Source organism: Lycorma delicatula, chromosome 13, assembly GCF_047948215.1.
Source record: "Lycorma delicatula isolate Av1 chromosome 13, ASM4794821v1, whole genome shotgun sequence".
Classification (NCBI taxonomy): domain Eukaryota; kingdom Metazoa; phylum Arthropoda; class Insecta; order Hemiptera; family Fulgoridae; genus Lycorma; species Lycorma delicatula.
Genome location: NC_134467.1, coordinates 4,206,951 through 4,228,464, shown reverse-complemented (window position 1 = coordinate 4,228,464; position 21,514 = coordinate 4,206,951). Strand labels below are relative to the sequence as shown.

The following is a 21,514-nucleotide window of genomic DNA, read 5'->3' as shown; positions in this document are numbered from 1 at the left end:
GAAGTAAAAAAAATAAACAAGCTCGAGCAGATGAGTTTTGAACATTTTAAATTCAATTGTAATTGAACTTTACATCTCAGGTGTGTATATAATGCAGTGATAAATGGTACAACAAAGTTCACCGGTGAACAGCATGATAACACTTTAAACTGTACTTAGCTAAGTGTCTAAGTGTACTTAGTTGGTGTATATGTGACAAATACCACTAGAAACATGACTGACCCTCTCTCCCAAAATTGTAACTAGTTGAGGTAACTTTTTAATACCTTGTTACTCAACTATAATATTTACTTTAAAATATTTAATGCAACTGTATAAATCATACGAAAAATTACTACAGTAGCATCCAGCATAACTGTACCGTACTTGGTTTGGTTTTAGGCTGACAAAAAATTGCTCTAATCATAAATGAATTAAAATAAATTAGCAACACCGAAGTTATAAAAGTTTTAAATATTTATTAATATTTCAGATCAGATACTATCTAGCGACAATTAACATTAAATCATAAAAATATCATTATTTTTTCCCATATTATACATCATTTCTGAAATATTATTTTTTATGTACATGGTAATAATAATAATAATGGACAAAATTGTAGCTGAAGTAATAGTTGCTGTAATCAAATTTCTATTCGCCTATAAAACCCAATGAAGCATTTCATTTTAATGATAATACTCAAATTTGTAATACTCTTTCACTAGGCACATACCATTTTTTTAATTTTCAAAAGCTACGACAAATATTTTCAAAAGAATAAAAAACTAAGTATTCACATAAATTATTCATTTATTAGTACTTCATTTGGTGTTTATCTTTGATTTTTTATGTTATATTCATCCCTCTTATTATAATATTAAATCTATAATTATAATTATCATACATCGGGTAAGTTATAACAGAACTACTACTAATAAAACAGTCATGAACTGTAACATTTTATGAGTGAAATGGAAATGAAAACATTAATTAAATTCTATATTTACATTAGTAAAAGTTTATATATTTTTATAAAAAAACATCCAGTGAATGCCCAGCACAGCAGCGCACTTTTGTGCTAGCATAATCATGCTGAGAATTATCAGAAGCAAAATGTTTTTGCCAATGTCATCGATTACTCATTGAATTTTTGTTTTCAGCTCAATAGTGTGGGAATTTGAACATAAACATTTGGGATACAAATGGCCCAAAAAAAAAATTGCTACTATACAAAACTGTGGAGTGCAGAGGCCAATCTCTGCTGATACTCAGTAGCTGCAGAACCTATGGCAGTGAATTGTTTGATATGTGAACATTGCTCTTCTTTGATGGAAAAAGCTCTTCTGTTCTGTAATTCAAGAACTGTTAAATGGAGCATAGAATTCTCAAAAAATTGAGTAGACATTACACCGACAGAATGGTAAAAAAATATTGGCCCAACTATATGATTAACTGAAAGAGCATACCGATTTTCTCATTGCAAAGCGAGTGTTTTCCTCAATCCAGTGAGGATTTTCAGTCGTCCAATATCTGATGTTGTGCGGTTAATATACCCTGATAGATGAAATCATGCCTCATATAACGTGAAATACATCATAGAGTCTATCTTCCCATCTACAATATTTTTGAGAAGTGCAACAGTGTTAACAACAGACAAAAAATCCAATACTGGGCATTAGTATTAGCAGCATTAACAGTGACGCTCTTAATAACTCTGGTTCAAGCTAATTCAGTTTGGTTTTAAGTTTCTCACCGGGTATTTCTCCAACACAGTTAAAACAGAGAACTACTTCACTTAATTCTTTTAAAAATTAGAATGCTGTACTTGTTTAAAGCTAATTTTTTTATTAAATTTTTGAAAAATAATTTATTTTAACAAACTCCAAAATCAAGTAAAATAGAATAACATAAATCTCAATCTAAACAAACATAGGATAAAAACAGTCTATGAAATAAAACAAGTTACTAGATAAAATGTGTATATATATATATATATATACACAAAAAAAGCACATCAAAAAGTAAATGCTATTTTTCAATGGCATTACTATATATACATATATATACAGAGAAACACTTACCAAAAAGGGTCCTTTACAATGTCCTTCTTTAAATAACGAATATAGAAAAGTTATTGTTTGTATTGTTTTTCCGAGACCCATTTCATCTGCTAAAATGGTATCAATACCCTGACCCCATGAATATCTTAACCAATTAAGACCTTCCAATTGGTACGGATGTAACACCATACCGGTTTGATCGATAAATTCTGGTTGTTTATCATATTTTTTACGTAAATCTGTAACCGGTTTCTCTGGTGGTGGTGTGTACCGTTTTCTGTAATAAAAAAATAAAATACAGTAAACACAAAAGCCATGAGAGCCTACAAAAAAATTCAAGTAGTCAAACAGATTTTATTGTTTATTACTGACTTTCAACAATAAATAAATATTTTATTCTGTTCAGTACATAACACATTACGTTATATAAATCAAGTCAGGAATGAAAAGATCAATTATAAATATAAAAAGTATGATTTATGATTTAAGTACATGTAGATTACTAATTAATATAAACACACGATTTAACGTTAAGGTAAAATTACGACCAGATAATTCATAATTCAGCAGTAGCTACTGAAAATTATTTTTGGTACTGTTATACAGAATGTAAAGGTCAGTTTTTAAAAGAAAATCTTTTAATTGAATTTTAAATAAATCGATGGAATGATTTAAAATTTTTTAAACAGTATGATAATTTATTGAAAATGGCTCTGGAAGCAAAATAAAGTCCTTTCTCTTAAACTGAAGTATCATGTTAAGTTTTATAAAAACAATTTCTGTTATCTGGTTTGGAAGGGGTGGTGTATTTATTTTTTAAGAATATGTTATCATTCTTTTTACAAAAGATTGTGCGCATTCATAAATATAAATGCAAGGATAAGTCGACATATTTAATTTTCTAAATGTCGTTCTACACGATTCTTACTTATGGGTACCAGATAATGACCTGACAGCCCAATTTTTCTACTTAAAAACTCATTCAAACTTTTTGAGGGAAAGACCAGAGGATGGTATAGGAGTAACAAAAGTATAATATTTAATAATGATGACAAGCTTAGAATTTTAATTCAGGGCTTCAAAGAAAAACAGTACGGTTAGATTTTGACCCAAAAGAAGTCAATTTGATCAATCCTAAATCTCATAATGATATGAGATCAACTTCATGATATTAACCGATTAAATTATATTATATGGAATCAATTTTTTTTTTATCAATTATCTTCTTTAAATACAAGATACTTGACACCCTACGTGTAGCATTCTTTTTAAAAATACTTCTCGAGTTCCTATTTTTCAATGGCACACGACTGTGTTGCTGCATTTTTCCAAATCTCCTGTTAACTTTCAAATCATGATCCTTTAAGAAGCACTTTCACATTTGGGAATAATCAGAAGCCTTATGAGTATGAAGCTACATCAAGAGAATACAGTGTTTGTTGAATGCGGGGAGTTACATACTCAAAATAAAATCATCTAGAGCAGGATTATCATGATGGGATTTCCAGCAGCATAATTTCCACAAATAAGATTCTTTGTGACAAACACCACAAAGATGTCAGAGATCTCGATGTTGATAATATTTATAAACTGTTTGATCATCTGCGGGTATATCGTCAAGTGCAATTTCTACAGTATTAAAAATAAAACGTAAACATCACTTTTTCACTATTTAGTCGTGTAACTGATCGTTTTTCACAGACATTTGTCGAGGCAATTTTTGCAGTCTCAACATTATTAATTTGTAAAAGCCAACAGCATATTTTTTTACTTTTATTAATACGTGCTGAATCACGCGTATAATTTCAGATCAATTTTAAATGAGCTTTTGACAAAATTCGATAGTGTTTTAACACGTCCCATTATCAAAAATTAAATTATAAGTACGATGTAAAAATAACACTAAGAGTAAGGGATGTAAGCTTGATGGAATTAAGTTTGATAGAATAATTTGTATATATTCAATAAAATGTTGGCTGCAGCATTGTTTCTCTACTTCAGGTGATTCTCAAAGGAAACAGGGAACAAAATAAACAGTAGGGTATTTTTTAACATACTTGTGGTACTTTTCACAGAAGAAATAACGTAAATGAACCTTTTCTAAAAAAAAAATTGTTAAGAAATTTTAAGAATTGATTTTTGCTTCCCAAAAATTTATTATTGAAAATAATAGAGAAAACTATTTTTTGTGTACTTTGAAATACTAGTCGGATTTTTTTTTCTTGTTATTTAATTACTGGAAATTAGTTAGCTTTTTCAGCATCTAAAAAAATTAACAATGACAAAATATCACATCAAACATTAATACACACAATTTAAGAAGTTATTTAGAGTACTTTTATTACAACTACAGATGTAATTTTCATTAATACATAGATAAAAACTGTACTATATCACTTTTTCCATAAATAATAGGTGAAAATCACATATTGAACAGCATCAATTCTGAATACCAGTTAACTTATACTTCCACAAGGAAGCAAGGGTGGTATAATACTTTGATAAGTTAGCGGGTCAAATGTTTTTCAACTTTAATCATTTTATACAAGTGTGCTATTTGTACATAAACATGAAGCAAAAGAATTACTTACGGTAATTTGGAATCACCTTCTTCATCTTGAAGTTCTCTTGTCTTCGTTTTCTTTCCTTTACCTTTTTTTAATTTTTTAGTGGCTGAACTAGTGGTGCTTCCATCTGGACAAGAAGCGGCTCTTAAGTCCTAAAAAAAAAAGTATAAGACAACTAAGATAAAAAATTATTTGTTATTTGTATCTAAAGTATTTTACTCTGGGTATTTTACTCTGGCACACTAAATGTACAAAAAATGATTATCAAAAAGGAAGTTTCCTTCACTAGAATTGCAAATTTTTACTTTTCAATCGCTTAAATAACATCAAGTTTTTTTTAATACACTATACATTACACTTATTATTTCCATTTCACAGAAATTTTAACAAATTAACTATGATAAGATCAATCGGTTTCAAGTAAAAGATCTGCTACTAGTCTTTAAAAACCTATTTCATTAAATGGTTCATTAATTGAAATAAGTTAGCTAAAAAAAATTAAGCAATAAAAATTTTTTTCTATCAATCAATGGATATAAAAATACAGTCATAAAACTATAAAAACATTTTGTAGCAGTTATTTGGACATATTATTCCAAAACTGACTTCTGATTGGCGATTAAATGAAATAACTGATCGGCACAGCAAATCAGTTATCACAAAGAAATCTATATTGTTTGTATATTTTGTCATATTTTTTTTTAAAAATGAGCAGATCAGCACCACTGGGATTCATGAAATGGATATCGGTATGCATGACAATGTTATACGTGATATGATATGAATGATAATATACTCAATTATAATGAATGAACTAGCTCAAAAAGGTAAAAAAACACTGTGTGCAATAAACATAATTTCACGACTTTTTTTAATTAAAAATATTTTATGAACAGTTTGAGAACGATTCATTATAAGACTGTGACAGATAGGTTGGATTACCCATAATCTCTGTTCTTAAAGTAAAATAAAGCTTCGTCAAACTATTGATTTTATAAACCACTTGATAGAAAAAAAATTTTATAACATTAAAACATGTTCTTTTGTAAATTGAAAATTTTAATTTAATGATTTAAAGTAAAACCTGTTGTTGGATACAGAACAAAGTACCCTGTGCTTTGTACAGTTTTAATATTATATTATATAACTTTTTTAAGAAATGGTACATAAATTAGCATATTAAGTATATTCAAAAAAAACTTTTATCCATCATTTAATTATTCAAAAATGTTTTCTAATTAATGGTTTCCATATGGTGATAAAAAAAATTTTACCTATCAGTTAAGATAAGAAATCACTTCTTTTTCTTACTTAAATGGGTGTTTTAACAACAATATTATTGGATGTACATAGTATCATAATTTTAATTAATAATGAAATGGAAGAGTTATTTGAAAGATAGAAAAATTTTCATTCAACAGCTTGCAATCTGTTTCCAGAAAAAAGAAATAAAATAGGCCCTTATTTTACGCGGTCAAGTAACAGTGTCACAAGTATCTATTATACACCAGTGTTTGTCAATCTGTGGGGTGTGCCCTCCTAAAGGAGTATGTTAACTCTAAATGGGAATGCGAGCATACTGAAAAGAAAATACTATTAAAAACATAATTAAATTTACTGAAAGGAAAGCAAAACCAAATGCATTCTGACATAATAAAATACACATTTTCACTGATATAATACAATTATAAATAGAATTGTGTCAGTATTGCGCTATGTATTAATAATAAACTTAACACTAATTAAAAACAATTTTAATAATTATTAGCGAATCCCTTGGCACTGTCTTGCAGAACAAAGTTAGGTACTTACATATTAACGCCACCGCAGTTACAGTTTTATTTAAAAACAAAGTAGTCAATCGGATTTCGGTGGAGAATGGGCCGATATAGAGTTTAACATAAATAAATATTTATTTAACCGAAATCCGATTGTCTACTTTGTTTTTAAATAAAACTGTAGCTGCGGTGGCGTTAATACATAAGTATCCAAAGTTATTCAAAGGTAGGTTTAACAACCCATTCAGCCTTTTTGTCATTTTAATTTTAAGCTATTGCTTTTTATCTCTTACAATAAATACTCAATGTAAATGGAGGTGCAAGACTGTTGTATATAATAAAATAAATAACGTAACAAGAAAAAAGCTTACCTGATAATATTCAATCGCACGCTTTAATCCAGGAATATCATCAGTCTCTTCTTCCCACGTAGCTTGATCGTAAGGTAAATCTCTCCATTTAACTAAATATAACGTACGACCGTCACGCATCACTCGATGATTGATTATTCGATGAACGATCATCCACTCAGGCTTAATACCATACCTATAAAAACTTTTAAAAATGTAACGTGCACTTTAATTAACGACATACAAACGAAACCAACGAAAAGAAAAAAAACTGGGAATTTCAAAATTAATACAGAACTGAAAGACTCAGTAGAACGACTGTATTGTGAAACCAGTGTATCATTTTGACATAAAAATGGTGTTAATTCATCATAATACAACTGACGATAGAATTTAAGAAACAAAAAAATATTACGATTTATGGGATAAAAAACTTAAGTCTAAAATAAACTCCGAAAACATAATATACACCACTTTTACCATACAACATGAAATCAGTTAAAATTAAAAAAAAAAAAAAAAAGGCAAAATATTTTATATTTAAATTTTATAAATAAACCATCCGGTACAGCATTTGAGATAAGATATCTAAACTTAATTTTTCATGCCAGTACTTATGCAGGATCCCGCGATGCAATTATGCACAGCAGAATTATTTCAATCACGACTGAGGATGCAAGATTCTGCAAGTACCTTTTCCAGAAAGCTAGTACTTTTAAGAAAAATTAAGGTAAATATTATTTAACTATTCTGTACTATGAAGTTTATTTAATAGAATTTAAATAAAATTTAACAGTATGGAAGAATAATATTAATGTTAAATAGATTAATTTCAGTAAAATAATAATGAAAATATTTTTATGTTCTACTACAATTACAAATAGTCTCAAAAAAATTCTATGAATCTGGTAGTTTCTCTTTAAAGGAAAATTCATTTTTACTAAATGTTCATTGTTTGACTGTTTACCATTCATTGTCTGAATTGCATAAGGCAATTGTTACATTCTTGTTTTCTCTCAGACTGAAATGGTTTTTTCTTTTGTAACATATTTGCAATGCAATATATATATATATACATATAGTAAAGTGAGTAGTTTAAAGTTTCAAACTCGTGCACAACATGACTAATATCACTCACTTCCACGCGTTGGGACTACGCAAATGAGATAAAAAAATAATTAGTTATAAACAGTAAGAATATAACTTATTTTTATGAAATGCATTTTCAGTCACTAATATGGCAAACTCTAATGAACTCTAAACAATTAATTACCAAAATAAATAACAAATGAATTAGTTTATACAAAAAGCTCAGAAATGAATAAATATTTCACTTAATATTCATGAAAAATGCAAAAAATTAATCATATAGAGATATGATTAATTTTTTGCATTATATACTGTCATAATTTTATATACTATCGTGGGAAAAGACACTACCGAATATTGTTACAATGGCAAGTATTTAAAATTAACAAATAAAAAGTTAACTGAAAAATTAAAAAAAAAATTTTTTTAAAGTGCTTTATTACATTGAAAGGGATTTATTCTGTATAAAGCTTTTTAAATATATACAGAGGTTGTATAAATACATTAAAAGAACATTTTTTTGAAGCTTCCTTAGCAAGTAAAAAAAATAATTTAAACATTTTATCAAGTATTCAAAAATCATCTGGATACAAACTATCCTTCACGTAAAAAGAAAAAAAACTGTACAACTGATTTTTCAACTTTTATATAAAGACTTTGTATATAAAAGATGAATATCAATGTTGCTATTTTTAAAAAGAAAAAAACTACAATTTATATATGCCAGAAGCACAGGGTTTATACAAATTTAAGTGTATCATGTATAAACTGCGATAACCTGGCAAAAAAAAACACACACACACACAGTATTCCTAAGATGAGGGCTGTCTATACTTTGTCGGATTCTACTTGTAAAAAAAAAAAAAAAAAACAAAAAAATATGCTTAGGAAAAATGGCAATTTCTCCTTTGTTCTCCCAGTATCTGCCATTTTGTTATTTTTATATAAAAATTATAATCTGAAGTTCGAATAGAGGAATCAGATTAATATTTGGTAAGCGTCTCTGTAATAAAGTTTTAAAATTGACATAAAATCAAGATTTAAATACCTTCGCAAATTACAAAATGGTGGTCATATTAATTTTTCAATCGGTTATATCTCCATAAATTTTATCAAAATATATGTTATTTGCTAAAATATTACGCCCTCTATTTTGAACAAATTGACATTTTACAATTAACAAATAGCCGAGTTATGGCAGAAAATTGGTGTTGTAATTTTGTGTCGGTTTTCATGTCCGCCACTATCCACAGATCGATTAAATATTAATTGTTTTTATTTATTGTTAATTCTAGTATTGTAAATTAGTATCAAATTAAGTTAATATTTTTCTCATAATAAAATTCAATATTGCACAATAGTAAAGCAATTGATATTAATTTTTTACTTTTGAATAATTTTACACAGCAACTATTACTGCTGATCATATTAACAAAGTAAAAATGAAGCTTCTTTTAACAGGAATGGCGTTCAAAACTATCACAACCAGTGTATCTGGAGCGACAAGAGTTCTTATGGTACGTTCCAAAGTAGCCACCAACAAACATTTTCCCTGAACATATGGGCAGGTATTTTTAATCTTTTGGGTCCTATCATTCTGCCAAATCATCTAAACAGAGAAAATTATCTTGCTTATTTGACTAAAAATCTTCTACATTTATTGGAAGACCCAGCTCAACAATTAATATGGAATATGTGGTTTCACCACAGTGGAGCTCCAGCACATTTTAGTCGGTCGGTAGATTTCCGGTTTGAAACATTCAATGAAAAATGAGTAGGCTGCAGAGGGCACCCTGGCCTGCCCAATCGCCCGACTTAAACCCTCTTGACTTCTACCTATGGGGCCATTTGAAACATATTTATTCAACTCTGATACTCAACATTGAACATCTTCAACAAAGTATCCAAAATCGATTTTGAGAAATTAGGAGGAATATTCCCAGAATTTTTTAACGGTTAAGACAATCTGTCAGAAAACGACTGGACACTTGTGTAATTTCTAATGATGGACACTTTGATTATTTAAAAAAGCATACCTAATGTTCTCCAAACAATTAATGTAACAATATCACAGATAGTTGTTTTATTTTTTTAATTATTAGGTGTATTATTGTAAAAAAAATTATTACTTAATTTGGTACTAATTTACAATACTAGAACTAACAATAAATAAAGACAATTACTATTTTATTGAATTGAACGTAAAGTGGAGGACATGAAAACTGACAAAATTACATCAATTTCAGCCACAACTTAGCTATTTATTAACAGATTTAAAAAAATAAAAGGCTTAATATTTTAGCAAATAGCATACATTTTGACAAAACTTATATCTATGAAGATTTAACGGATTGAAAAATAAACATGGCCACCATTTTGTAATTTGTGAAGGTCGTGAAAATAGTCCTGATTTTTTTTAATTTTAAAAATTTATAACAAAGACGCTTACCAAATCAATGTAATTACTCCATCCAAACGTATGATAAAAATTTTGATATAAAAATAACAAAATGGTTGACAGGGGGAGAAGAAAGGAGAAATTGCCATTTTTCCTAAGGATATTTTTTCTTTAGTTTTAAAAGTAGAACCTGTAAACGTCTAGCCAGCCCACCATTTTAGAAACACTGTGCAAATATATATATATATATATATATATATATATATATATATATATATATATTTGCACATATGTAATTTTTGTATATTATATAAATATATATATATACACACACACACATACACAATCATATAACTATAAAAAATTTAATAAGCTGTAATATTTGAATAGTAACAGCATTATATCAAGAACGACAACAGTGTTGAAGTCATGTCAATCGACTTACCAGCAGCTGTTCTAATGAGGCCTAGAAAAAAAATTATTTAGCTTAAAAAGAAACTGTACATGCCAAAAAAAAAGATAATTTGTTTTTATTGATCGTGGGAACAAAGTATTTTTACTACTTATTCTAGTGATAAGGCCTAGGGAAAAAAATCTGTGTTCAACTGAACTATAATTATACAATTTTTATTCATAACATAATTACCGATAATATTTTTCTTCAAGATATGAATCGTTAGTACCAGCTTCTCGAATCCGTTTCATTCTATTATCCAGTTCATCGATCGGTTCATCCAATTTTGGAGGTTCATCCATATCAAATTTTCTCATGTAATTTCTAATCATTAATGGATGAAATACATCCATCTGTAAAATAAATTTAAAAAGTTGTTGTACATCATGTGTAAAATTTATTTCAAAGGAGTTTACATCGACTGAACTACAAAAAATTCAATCTTATTTTCTTATAAAATGCCTTAAAAGAACTCAAAAGTACTTCAACTCTTATCGCATCACATTAGATTTTAGAGGACGTGCTGTAATAGGATCTACCAATATCTATCTTACACTTTTGCATAAACTTCTGCGTTTTAGTAAAGATTTTTCCCAGTGTACTGGATAATCCACAAACCAAACGAGTGTTTTTGTCTGTCCATATTGTCTTCAAATAAAAATCCTGTAACTAGTAACAGTACTGAAAATTGCCCCACAGCAGTATCACTCAAGAAGATGCACAACAGGCATAGAGCTAGAAATACTACTTTTTCAGAGTATCAGACTGCTTACTTCAGCATAACAATTTGACAGCTCTATCACAAACTTATCTAGACTTACATGTTTTGCGTTCTGGATATCCATAACGGTTTCATCTGACATGGACAGCCTAACAGTAAAGTGATTTTATTGTTCATTAATGACATACCTTAAAATCCTGAGCCTTCATTGTAGCTCTTTACACAGTAGACATAACTGTATCTATATCTGAATATAATTATTTTTAAAAAATTGAAAATTCTACGACAGCAATTAAAAAAATTATTCAATGGAAAGACTGCAATTACCTAACTTTGAAATATGGATAAAACCATTTAATTGTGTTTCTCAGATAGATATTACATTGCTGATAGTGTAGATAGAATTTCCTCTAATAATAATGCTAGTATTCTGTCACCTATCGAGTGAAATTTCTAAGCATTTTATTAGATGACAAATTCTCATGAGATGATCAAACTGATTTCATTGTAACAAAATCAAGCCATACTGCTTTGCTCTAAAGCAACTTAATACGCTAAGCTTGTCATCATTATTAAATATTTACCATGTCTACATACATTCTCGTTATGAAGTATAACGCCATCTCTTGTGGCTCCTCCAAAAAAAATAAAATTAAATTAAATCAGAAGAAGTTTTAAGACACAAAAATGGGCTATCAGATTATTATCCAGTAATAAGTACGAAATTTGTAGCCTATATTTAGAAAATTAAATACGTTAAAGTATCCTTGTGTTTATGTTTATGAATGTGGAATCTTTGCTAAAAAAAATGGTCACTTATTCTTAAAAAATGGACACATCCACATTTAACAAACCAGACAACAAAACTGTTTTCATATAACTCCAACAGAATACTTCGGCTTATGAGAAACAGCCTTTTTATGGTTCTGTTGCCATTTTTAATGAATTGTTGAACTTTTTGAAAAAAATTCCATCCGATTATTTAAATATAATTAAAAAATTTTCTTTTAGGGGGACAATATTATTCTGATAATGAATTTTTAAATAATACTAATTATCAAGCAAAAAACTTGCATCATCTGTAAGCCATTCAACACGTACTTATATGTACTCAAAATAGTTTTTATTAGTGATGTCTGAATTGTGGATTATTCTGTAGAAATTTATTATTTTTAATGTATTTACCTTCACATTATTTCATGTAATTATTTTAATTATTTCATATAATTGTATTTAAATAATTAATGTGAACTTTAAAGAAGTCTATTTTTTTTTTAATCTTAACATTTGGTTTATGTTTATAATTTATTTTATATTTATATGGTCTATAATGAATTTTTACGTACTGATCAGAATAAAGATTAATTTTCTGCATCTCGTCTAAAAGATTATATAAAGCATTAACATGGGGGAATTTTATAACAGGAAATTTCTTAAAAGACTATTCTAGCGCTTTTTCCATGTACATTTTATTATGGTTAAAGCCAAATTCCATTAAAACACTATATTCAACTTTTAATACCTTTGTCCTTGTGCTGAGACAAGTAATCGCTGATACATCACTGCCCTTCTATAGTTATGTGTGCAGGGGAACAAAACACAATAGCATGCTTGCGTGGATCATTGATACAAATTATTATTGTAGCATACTAAATAAAAAACAACATTTCAATATTTGCAGATTCTACTCTAATTATTTCACTGTTAATTTAAACATTTAGTACATTAGTACAGAGTAACTTTTCAATGCACTTTAAATGTCATTTGATTAATAAGTATATGAAGGCTCAAAATATTGCCTACGTAACATCAAATTTTTACGTTCACATCTCAGGTGTAAATCCAACAGAAGAAATTTCTTCCAGCATATACTCCCAGATACATAATAAATACTACATAAAAATTCTCACAATAAAAAAACAGATATCTAATTTTAAGAACAAATAAATACATATTCTTTATAAACAGGTACATCTTTTTTTTAATATAAAAAGTCATAGTGCTACCTTCGTTGTTCTTGAGAATAAAAATGCAATTTTCAAGAGTGATTGTACTTCATCATGTCAGGTCGTCAATAACTTTATGGCTGTGGCACCTTATATATATTTTTTTATAATATATATAATTAAAAGAAATAAGTTATATCATGCACTGTGATTACATACTTTTTCTTTGTTTTTTAATTACATTCAGTGAACATACATGAAGTATGATAAAAAAAAAAGAAAGAATTTTTTTATTCTGCACACTGTAAAATTCTTACCACAAAACTGAACAGATAACAAACAGTATTACTTAGTTTTACACCATTTACGTGAAACAATCCAAAGATAACAACCGCAAATGTGGACAACAACCAATTAACACTCCACTATTAATTTGCGATTATTATTTATTCAGCCAAAAATAAAGCCATAATGATGCACAAGCCTCAATTCTTGCCAAGACATCCTAAGACTTTTTCTTCTTCTCACTGATTAAGGAAACTTTTAACATTAATGATTGCAACGATAAGATGGAATAAAAAAAAATACCCAAATGTACTTAAGATATAGAAAAAGAAAAAAAAAATGCTTTTTACAAATGTTTTGAGGACTGGAAGAAATGCTGAGTTGCATTTCTGAGGGACTATTTTGAAGGGGACAATATCAATATATACAATAAGTAAATTTGTTACAATACAAATATGAATTCTCTTAATTTTTTCATCACACCTTGTACACACTAAATTTCTTGCAATAATCATCAGAATCGTGGAAGTAAATTGAAATAAATGTACAAAAGATGACTCTTAAAAAAAAAAGAATGGGATGAACAATAAACTGGTGATTTAAAGTGAGAGACCAAAAAATAGAATAGATTAAAATTTGGAGACCATACAAGAAATAGAATAGAATAGGCAGTGATAGTTTGGACAATTAAAACAGAATGTATGAAAAAAAGAGTATCTTTAACTTAGAATTTGACAAGAAAATGAAACAGTAGTCCAGATAAGATAGACAAAAAATATTGGAGGATTATTTAAAGATTACCTTTTTAATGAAAAATTGAAGAGAGATAAACGATGCAAATCAATTTGAACCTAAATCCAGAGATTTGACTGGAAGATTTTTTTTTTTGGAGAGAAGAATGAAGTTGAAGATTAATTAAATTAATTACGTAAACAAATCCGACTTACCTGTAATTCAGAAACCCAATCGCAGTGCCAATATGATTTCTCACACCATTTAACAAAGTATTCTCTTTGTTTTGGACCTCTTAACGACTTTTTAGCGGATGAACCGTTACTACCATCTTCAGCCTTGGCTTTGTCTTCCGGCGATTGGGCCCATCGCCATGTTAATATTTTTGCTACTTTACCGGATAAAGGTTTAGCCTAATACAAAAATTAAAATATTAATCGACGTACATATTTCAATTTACGATGGCAAAATCATTTAAAATTACTTGTATGTTAATAAATAATTCACTTCAGGAAGCCAGAGATTAATATTTGAAAATATGTTACTTAATAGTATGTAAAAAATTCCTTATGTGACCATGATCAACTTTCTAGATGAATGACAAAAATTGCTACTATTCCATCACAGAGGAGGTTAGACGCATAAGCAGTATAAGATGAAATACAATGTAAAATTAATATAAGAAGGAACTTAACTATTAAATAATACAATTTATTAAGAATCATATAATACGCAAAATTAAATAAAGATGGTACCTAATTTTTACCTGATCGATGAAAAAACACAACATTTGGTCGATTGAAAACAAAGATTAGTAATAATTTAAGAATATGATCTTATGTTTAGTCAGGCTGTGATCATATACTTAACTACTAGCCCCAGTATAATAAAAAAATTGATAAATTTTTTTCTGGTGGTCTTCATTAGTGAAAAATTAGCTGCTGCTCTAATTTTTAAATTAATACATCTCAAGCTGTCATTCACTCTGGCTGATCACAGAATTTTCAACATCTATAATTCAAATTATGACAAACATGAATGTTTAAATTCTTATTTTTAAGCAATATGCAGCTTACCTATATATAGCTTAAGCAATATGCAAGCACTTCCTAATAGTATTCACTTTATATTGCTTAAATCACCATCAACTGTCACGTGCTGCGCATTTTACTCTTATCATTTTGAAGTTACAAGGGATATCTCTAAAGTAAAGACCGCTGAAAAATTTCTCTCCTTGAGGTTGGTGAACCTGTGTCGTTCATGGCCACACTAGTAATGTATGCACTGCAATGTTATCTGTAAGTTTCTGCTTGTAATATCTTTGATTAGGTGTCGGTTATTATGTTGTAAAATGAATAGGAAAATCTATGTTCCTGCCGACTGTGAAATACATGGTCATAAGTTTTTTAAACCATTAAAAATGTTAGCTGGCTGAAATTCATAGGCAGTCTGTTGCTGGGTATGGTGACAATGTAATGAATGAAACAAACATCCAAAAATGATGCGAAAGGTTTAGAAATAACAGAATTAATGTGCATGATGAAGAACATTCAACGAGGCCCTCGATAATTACCAAGGACTTGTTGAAACCAGAAAATATCGTTGCTCAACGATTTCCGACCTGGCCCTTCTTTTTCCTTATGTTTCAAGAGCTGCTATTGGTCGCATTGTTTATGACCATTTAGGCTTCAGAAAGGTTTGTGCATGTTGGGTGTAACATGTCATAACAGAATGTCACAAAAAAATCAGATTGGGATCTACTTTTGAATTTTTGATATGCTACACAGAAAAAGGTGACGAGTTCCTTACCGGTGATGAAACATGGATTTTGTATTACACACATGAGAGAAAACCGCAGTCAAGTGAATGGTGTCATCCTCAATCACCAACGACACTGACAAAGGTCAAGCGACAGCCATTTTTGTATGCCAACTGATGGCCACAGTCGTTTGGGATTGGTTTGGCATACTATCAATTGATTTCATAAAACGTAAAATGAATGCAGAAGCCTACAGCCAAACTCCATGTAAGTTATGGCATGCCATTCAAAATTGGCAACGTGGGCAGCTGACAGACAGCATCATCCAGCTGCACAATAACACATGACCACATGTTATGGGTCTGACACGTGATTTACCGAGAACATTTGGATGGGAAACTTATGATCACCCACCATACAGTCTGGACTTAGCTCTTTCTGATTACCATTATTTTTGGGAAATTGAAAGAAGTTTTGATTGGTAAGCAATTCGTGGGTGACTAACTTAAAAACGCTGTTACATAAGTGGCTAAATGGACTGGCAGCAGAAGAATATGACGAGGGTATATTGAAGCTGGTGTATTGCTACGATAAATGTTTTAATTCATGTGGTGATGATATAGAGAAGTAGTATAAGGTATGTAGTTTAAGAGAAATAAAAAATATTTATAAAGTTCAGAATAAATTTTTTTTACAATGAAACAGTTTTTACTTTAGAGATCTCTAAAGTAAAAACTGTTTTACTTTAGAGATCTCTAAAGTAAAAACTGTTTCATTGTAAAAAAAATTTATTCTGAACTTTATAAATATTTTTTAACCTCTCATATTTACAGTAAAATCATTTATTTATTATTCTTAAAGTCATTCTGATCATTTCTCTTTATTTAAAATATTTCTAATTGAATCTCCTCTCTCTATCTCTCTGGGTGTGCACACATATGCACACACACACAGACAGACAGACACAACACACACACACACACACACACACACACACAATGTATTTATTAAAAATAATTTTTCTGCAATTAATGATCTTTTTACGTAAAATTTATTAATATTCAGTGGTTACACACTAAATGTTTAAAACATGCTATCTTGAAAAAATAAACCACTATCAAAACCTAACAATAATCAAATGTTAGCATTGCAAAATATAAATTAACATTCAAGAAACAAAATCAGAAACAATTATGATACTGTGTAATGTGATTTTTAACTACTGCCATATAAGAAATAGTTAAAAAAAAAAAACAATTGGGATAAAAAATTGATGTCTATTTTTTATAATAGATGGGAAAGATAGAAACACAAGTTCCCTCTACATCATCCTAAGTGTTAAAATTGGCCAAAAATTAAATATTGTCTTCACTTTTATGATTATTTTTCTTAAAAAAACTGTATTCACTCTTTTACAGCTAATAACTATAATTCATTTCTCAGGTTGAGTAATTAAAACAAGATATAAATATATTAAAAAAAACGACAAGTCAAAAAAAAAATTGCTCTTTAATACAGAATAATTATTAATATACAACAAAAAAGTGTACAGTGATGTTTCAATTCTGCATTCATGGAGGATATCCATGCCTTGTCTCGTAGAAATGTGGGAAAACAAATCATCTCCATCTTGTCGATAGTGGTCCAAAAACACTCGACTGCACATTCTTAGCTCTTTGTGTTGGTCTGTGGACATATTTGGTACACATCTTGCACACAATTTGTAATCTGAGCTTTTCTGTGACAATCGTGTAGATAAGGGTGCATCCAACATGCAAAATTTCATCTGCTTAAGCACTAATCGTCAATCATATCGCAGTTTTCAGTTCACTTCTTTAATGATTTCATCGGTCTGAATATTGGGTCTGCTACTCCGTGCTTTGTCAGGCACATTTATGTGGCCATTTTTCATGTCTTGACACCATTGTCTAACCTTTCCTTCACTCATAGTGTGTGTAGGTCCACACACTAGGCACAACTCCCAATGAATTACAGCAGCTGAAGATCCTTTAGTATATAAAAATTGAATCACAGTGCACACTTCATAACTGGTGGAAGCAATGATTGCTGCAGACATTGCGATCTGCATTCATTGACAGGCAAATGACTATTGAATTAAAATAAAAACTGCAGTGGCTTCTAAAATACCCAATAGATATGTGCAGACCCGCTAATATTTAAATATAAGCCGACAGCCCTTACTTAACAAATATGCCTTGTATTTATATATCCCATCACACTCCCAGTACCATAAGGATTCCAATGCAGGGTCATACATCTAAATCGGTTCAGTCAATGAGCTGCTAAGGTGGAACAAGTATATACATACATACACCCCAAAAATACATTACATTACTGTTTGGATAGTTTTGTAATAATGGCTGAATCAAACAATAGCTTTGAAGAAAGGAAATTTGTCTTTAAATTTTACTGGAAGACAAGAAACATAACTGTAATACAAAGAGAATTTGGAAGACAGTTTCAATGTAATGCATCAACAAGTCACCCTTATTTGTATCCAGGAAGTTTAAATTTTAATTCCGTTCAACATGAATGGGAATTCATGATGGAAATTCCAGTAGACCATGGGCATCCACCATCCCCGCAAGAAATGTATGAGTGATCTCTTGGAAAATGTGTTAAACAAGCGGCTCATGAGACAGGACTATCAAAATCAAGCATCCATCAGATTGTGCAAAACAAAAGTTTTATTCTCACATTAGTTCACGGTCTTAATGATGACAATCCTGATTGCAGAATTCAATTTTCTGATGGTATCATGTAAGATGTGAAGAGAGCAATCAACTTCCAAACCAGATTTTGGAATTACAAGGCTACATTAAAATAATATAGCCTCAATTAAACTTCATAATTGAAGTTATTAGGCAACTGATAATCTCGCTTGATAATAGAATACCTTGTGAAGTTACCAGGTGTAATATGTAATGTGACTTGTCAACTTTTGAATTAATTGGATCTTTCTTCTTTGAGAATACTGTTATTGAGGAAGTTAACCTGAACTCACTAAAGGAATTCGTTAAGTCATGCATTAAAAAGATGTTTTGGGATGAAGAATGGTACTACTACCAGCAGAATGAAGCATTTCCATATATCACACAACCTATATTACATCTTTAATATAGAATAATTACTGCTCAGAGCTCTTTAATATAGGACAATTATTATTCAGAGCCCTCCTCCTCCACCCCCCCCCCAGGACTGCATTTAAATATTTTCGTTGAAGGACAAGATTTTCTTGTTGACGTGAAACAGCTGGTGAGAACTTAATCATTAGCTAACCTTTATGCCTGCTATTTTTATACCATGAAAAATATATTTTAACAAATTTAAACTGAAAGTTAATCGGTCACCCAATATTTTATTAAGCAAAATACTACGTAACGATATGTTTAGTCCTTTATTTCCAAACCTTTTTTTTTTTTTTAGTTCAACTTATTTATTTTAATTTTTTTTATTTAATACTTTTTAGTGATCATCGAAAAAATCTACAATTTGAAAACTTATGGATATAATGTATTTAACTTGCACAGCCAAATAAGGAAACTGTAAACATTTTTATTTATTTATTTATTTAATTGGCATGCAGAAATTGGTACTTAAATTTTCAAGCGACCGAGTTCCTCAAGAGACTTTTATTTTGTGGACCATACATCAATCTTCTGGGATCCAAACAAATAATAGCTAAACTCTTTAACTGTCTCATGCGATTCAATGCTGCACAGACTTGGCCCTTGCAAAGATGACATTGCTCAGATCTATGACGGCTCTATCTAGGATAGTCCCCTGCAGTTTATGCACCATCACAATATTAGTTTTATCTTGTACCATTCCATTTTGCCCTGTCCCAGTAAAGTATAAAATTCTACAATAATGGGCTCGATCCTCAATCTATGTCATCAAACTCTATAAAGACCATTTGCGGGAGCTCGCCGAGCTCAAGCTGCTCTTGGAGTAGTGCAGGCCATTTTATTTTTTTGAATATATCAGTTAATTTTTGTTCTGGTTTGGTTCCAACATGATTTGGTAATATGCTAGCAAATATCCTGTTTGAATTTTGAAAATCTTAAGATCGGTTGCAAAAATATAATAACATTTCCGAATAACTGCGATATGTTAGATTGAGAGTGATCTCATGTCTTGGATCTCATGTCAAGGCTCATGTCTTGAGCCTTATGCGTGCAAAAGTTAGTCTTAAACCTACTAAAAAATACCCTGTTTGAATTTTGAAAATCAGACTGCAGATATTATAAAAGCACCCCATTGCACCTCCCAAATCAGCGCCCCAGGGACAACACACACATTTGTTACTAGTTGATAGTGATGATTGGTCTAACCTCGCACAAGATGCTCGCATCACCTCATCACTCTAGCCTCACACACAGTCACCACATGAAACCCATTTTTTTTATTATTATTAAACAGAAAATTTTTTAATTTAGTTAATATTATTTTATTTAAATTTAGTTCTATTATTTTTGTTATTCATTTGATTGATTTGACTCATTCAGTTCAAACCCAGCTAACAAAGTAATGGAGGCTCACAGTTCATTAATTTAATTCATTAAAGTTTTTGGTTCAACCGGCAAATCTCCTCTTTGACGACTACTACTACTCACACATACAAACAAAAAAACATATTTATATAACCTACGACACTGCCAGTAATATAAGAATTCCAATGTGAGGTCACGCATTTAAATCAGTTTGGTGGTTGAGTTGCTATGGTGTAACAAACATACATCCATATATCCTAAATACATTACATTACTTTTGGGCAGTTGTGTAAAAAAAACTCCTATGAAGTAAATATATAACCTGGTGAAACTATTTTTTTCATTCAGTTTTTTACATCTTGTTGACGCTAGTAGTATAAGGACACTTTTCCGCTTGAAATACTCTACAGCTCCTTACTTTACATTATTCTCCTTTTTATCCTCATTGTTTTATTTAATGATAAATTTCACTAATTTAGCAAATACTGTTCAACTATGCAAGGAATTAAATGATTTAGAATATATTTTTAATTCAAATCATGATGAAAAATCATAAAAATATGCTTATACAAAAAATGGGTATATGTATTTATCCACTATTAGATATGTGTGTGTGTGTGTATATATATTATTACAGTATTTCTAATAAATAGTAACAAGAAATTAGAATGTGAAGTTCAAGTTTCATTTTTTATGCAACATCATCATTTTAAATAGTTAAAAAAAGATAAAAACTTGATAAGAAATGAAGTATACCTTTATAAAGAAATGTTACAAAAATAATAAAGGGTTTGAAAGTTATTTGACTGAAATAGAAAAGATGGGATATACAGCAGATTAACTGTTGAACACACAATAAGGTCAGTATATAGAGACACA

At 29.5% G+C, this 21,514-nt stretch overlaps 1 protein-coding gene across 12 annotated transcripts in view; it reads right to left on the bottom strand.

The window, feature by feature from the left end:
- Mi-2 (chromodomain-helicase-DNA-binding protein Mi-2 homolog) overlaps positions 1-21,514 on the bottom strand; it is a 161,370-nt gene that overhangs the window by 66,506 nt on the left and 73,350 nt on the right. For 8 of the 12 annotated variants that reach the window (XM_075381508.1, XM_075381511.1, XM_075381514.1 and 5 more), the window contains exons 12-16: positions 14,578-14,775; positions 10,871-11,031; positions 6,759-6,942; positions 4,634-4,761; positions 2,064-2,319 (exon numbers count right to left, since the gene is read on the bottom strand). In XM_075381508.1, coding sequence (XP_075237623.1) covers positions 2,064-2,319; positions 4,634-4,761; positions 6,759-6,942; positions 10,871-11,031; positions 14,578-14,775 — 927 coding nt within the window. The remainder of the gene's footprint in view (positions 1-2,063; positions 2,320-4,633; positions 4,762-6,758; positions 6,943-10,870; positions 11,032-14,577; positions 14,776-21,514) is intronic. The other 4 variants (XM_075381509.1, XM_075381515.1, XM_075381519.1 and 1 more) reach the window with 1 other exon arrangement.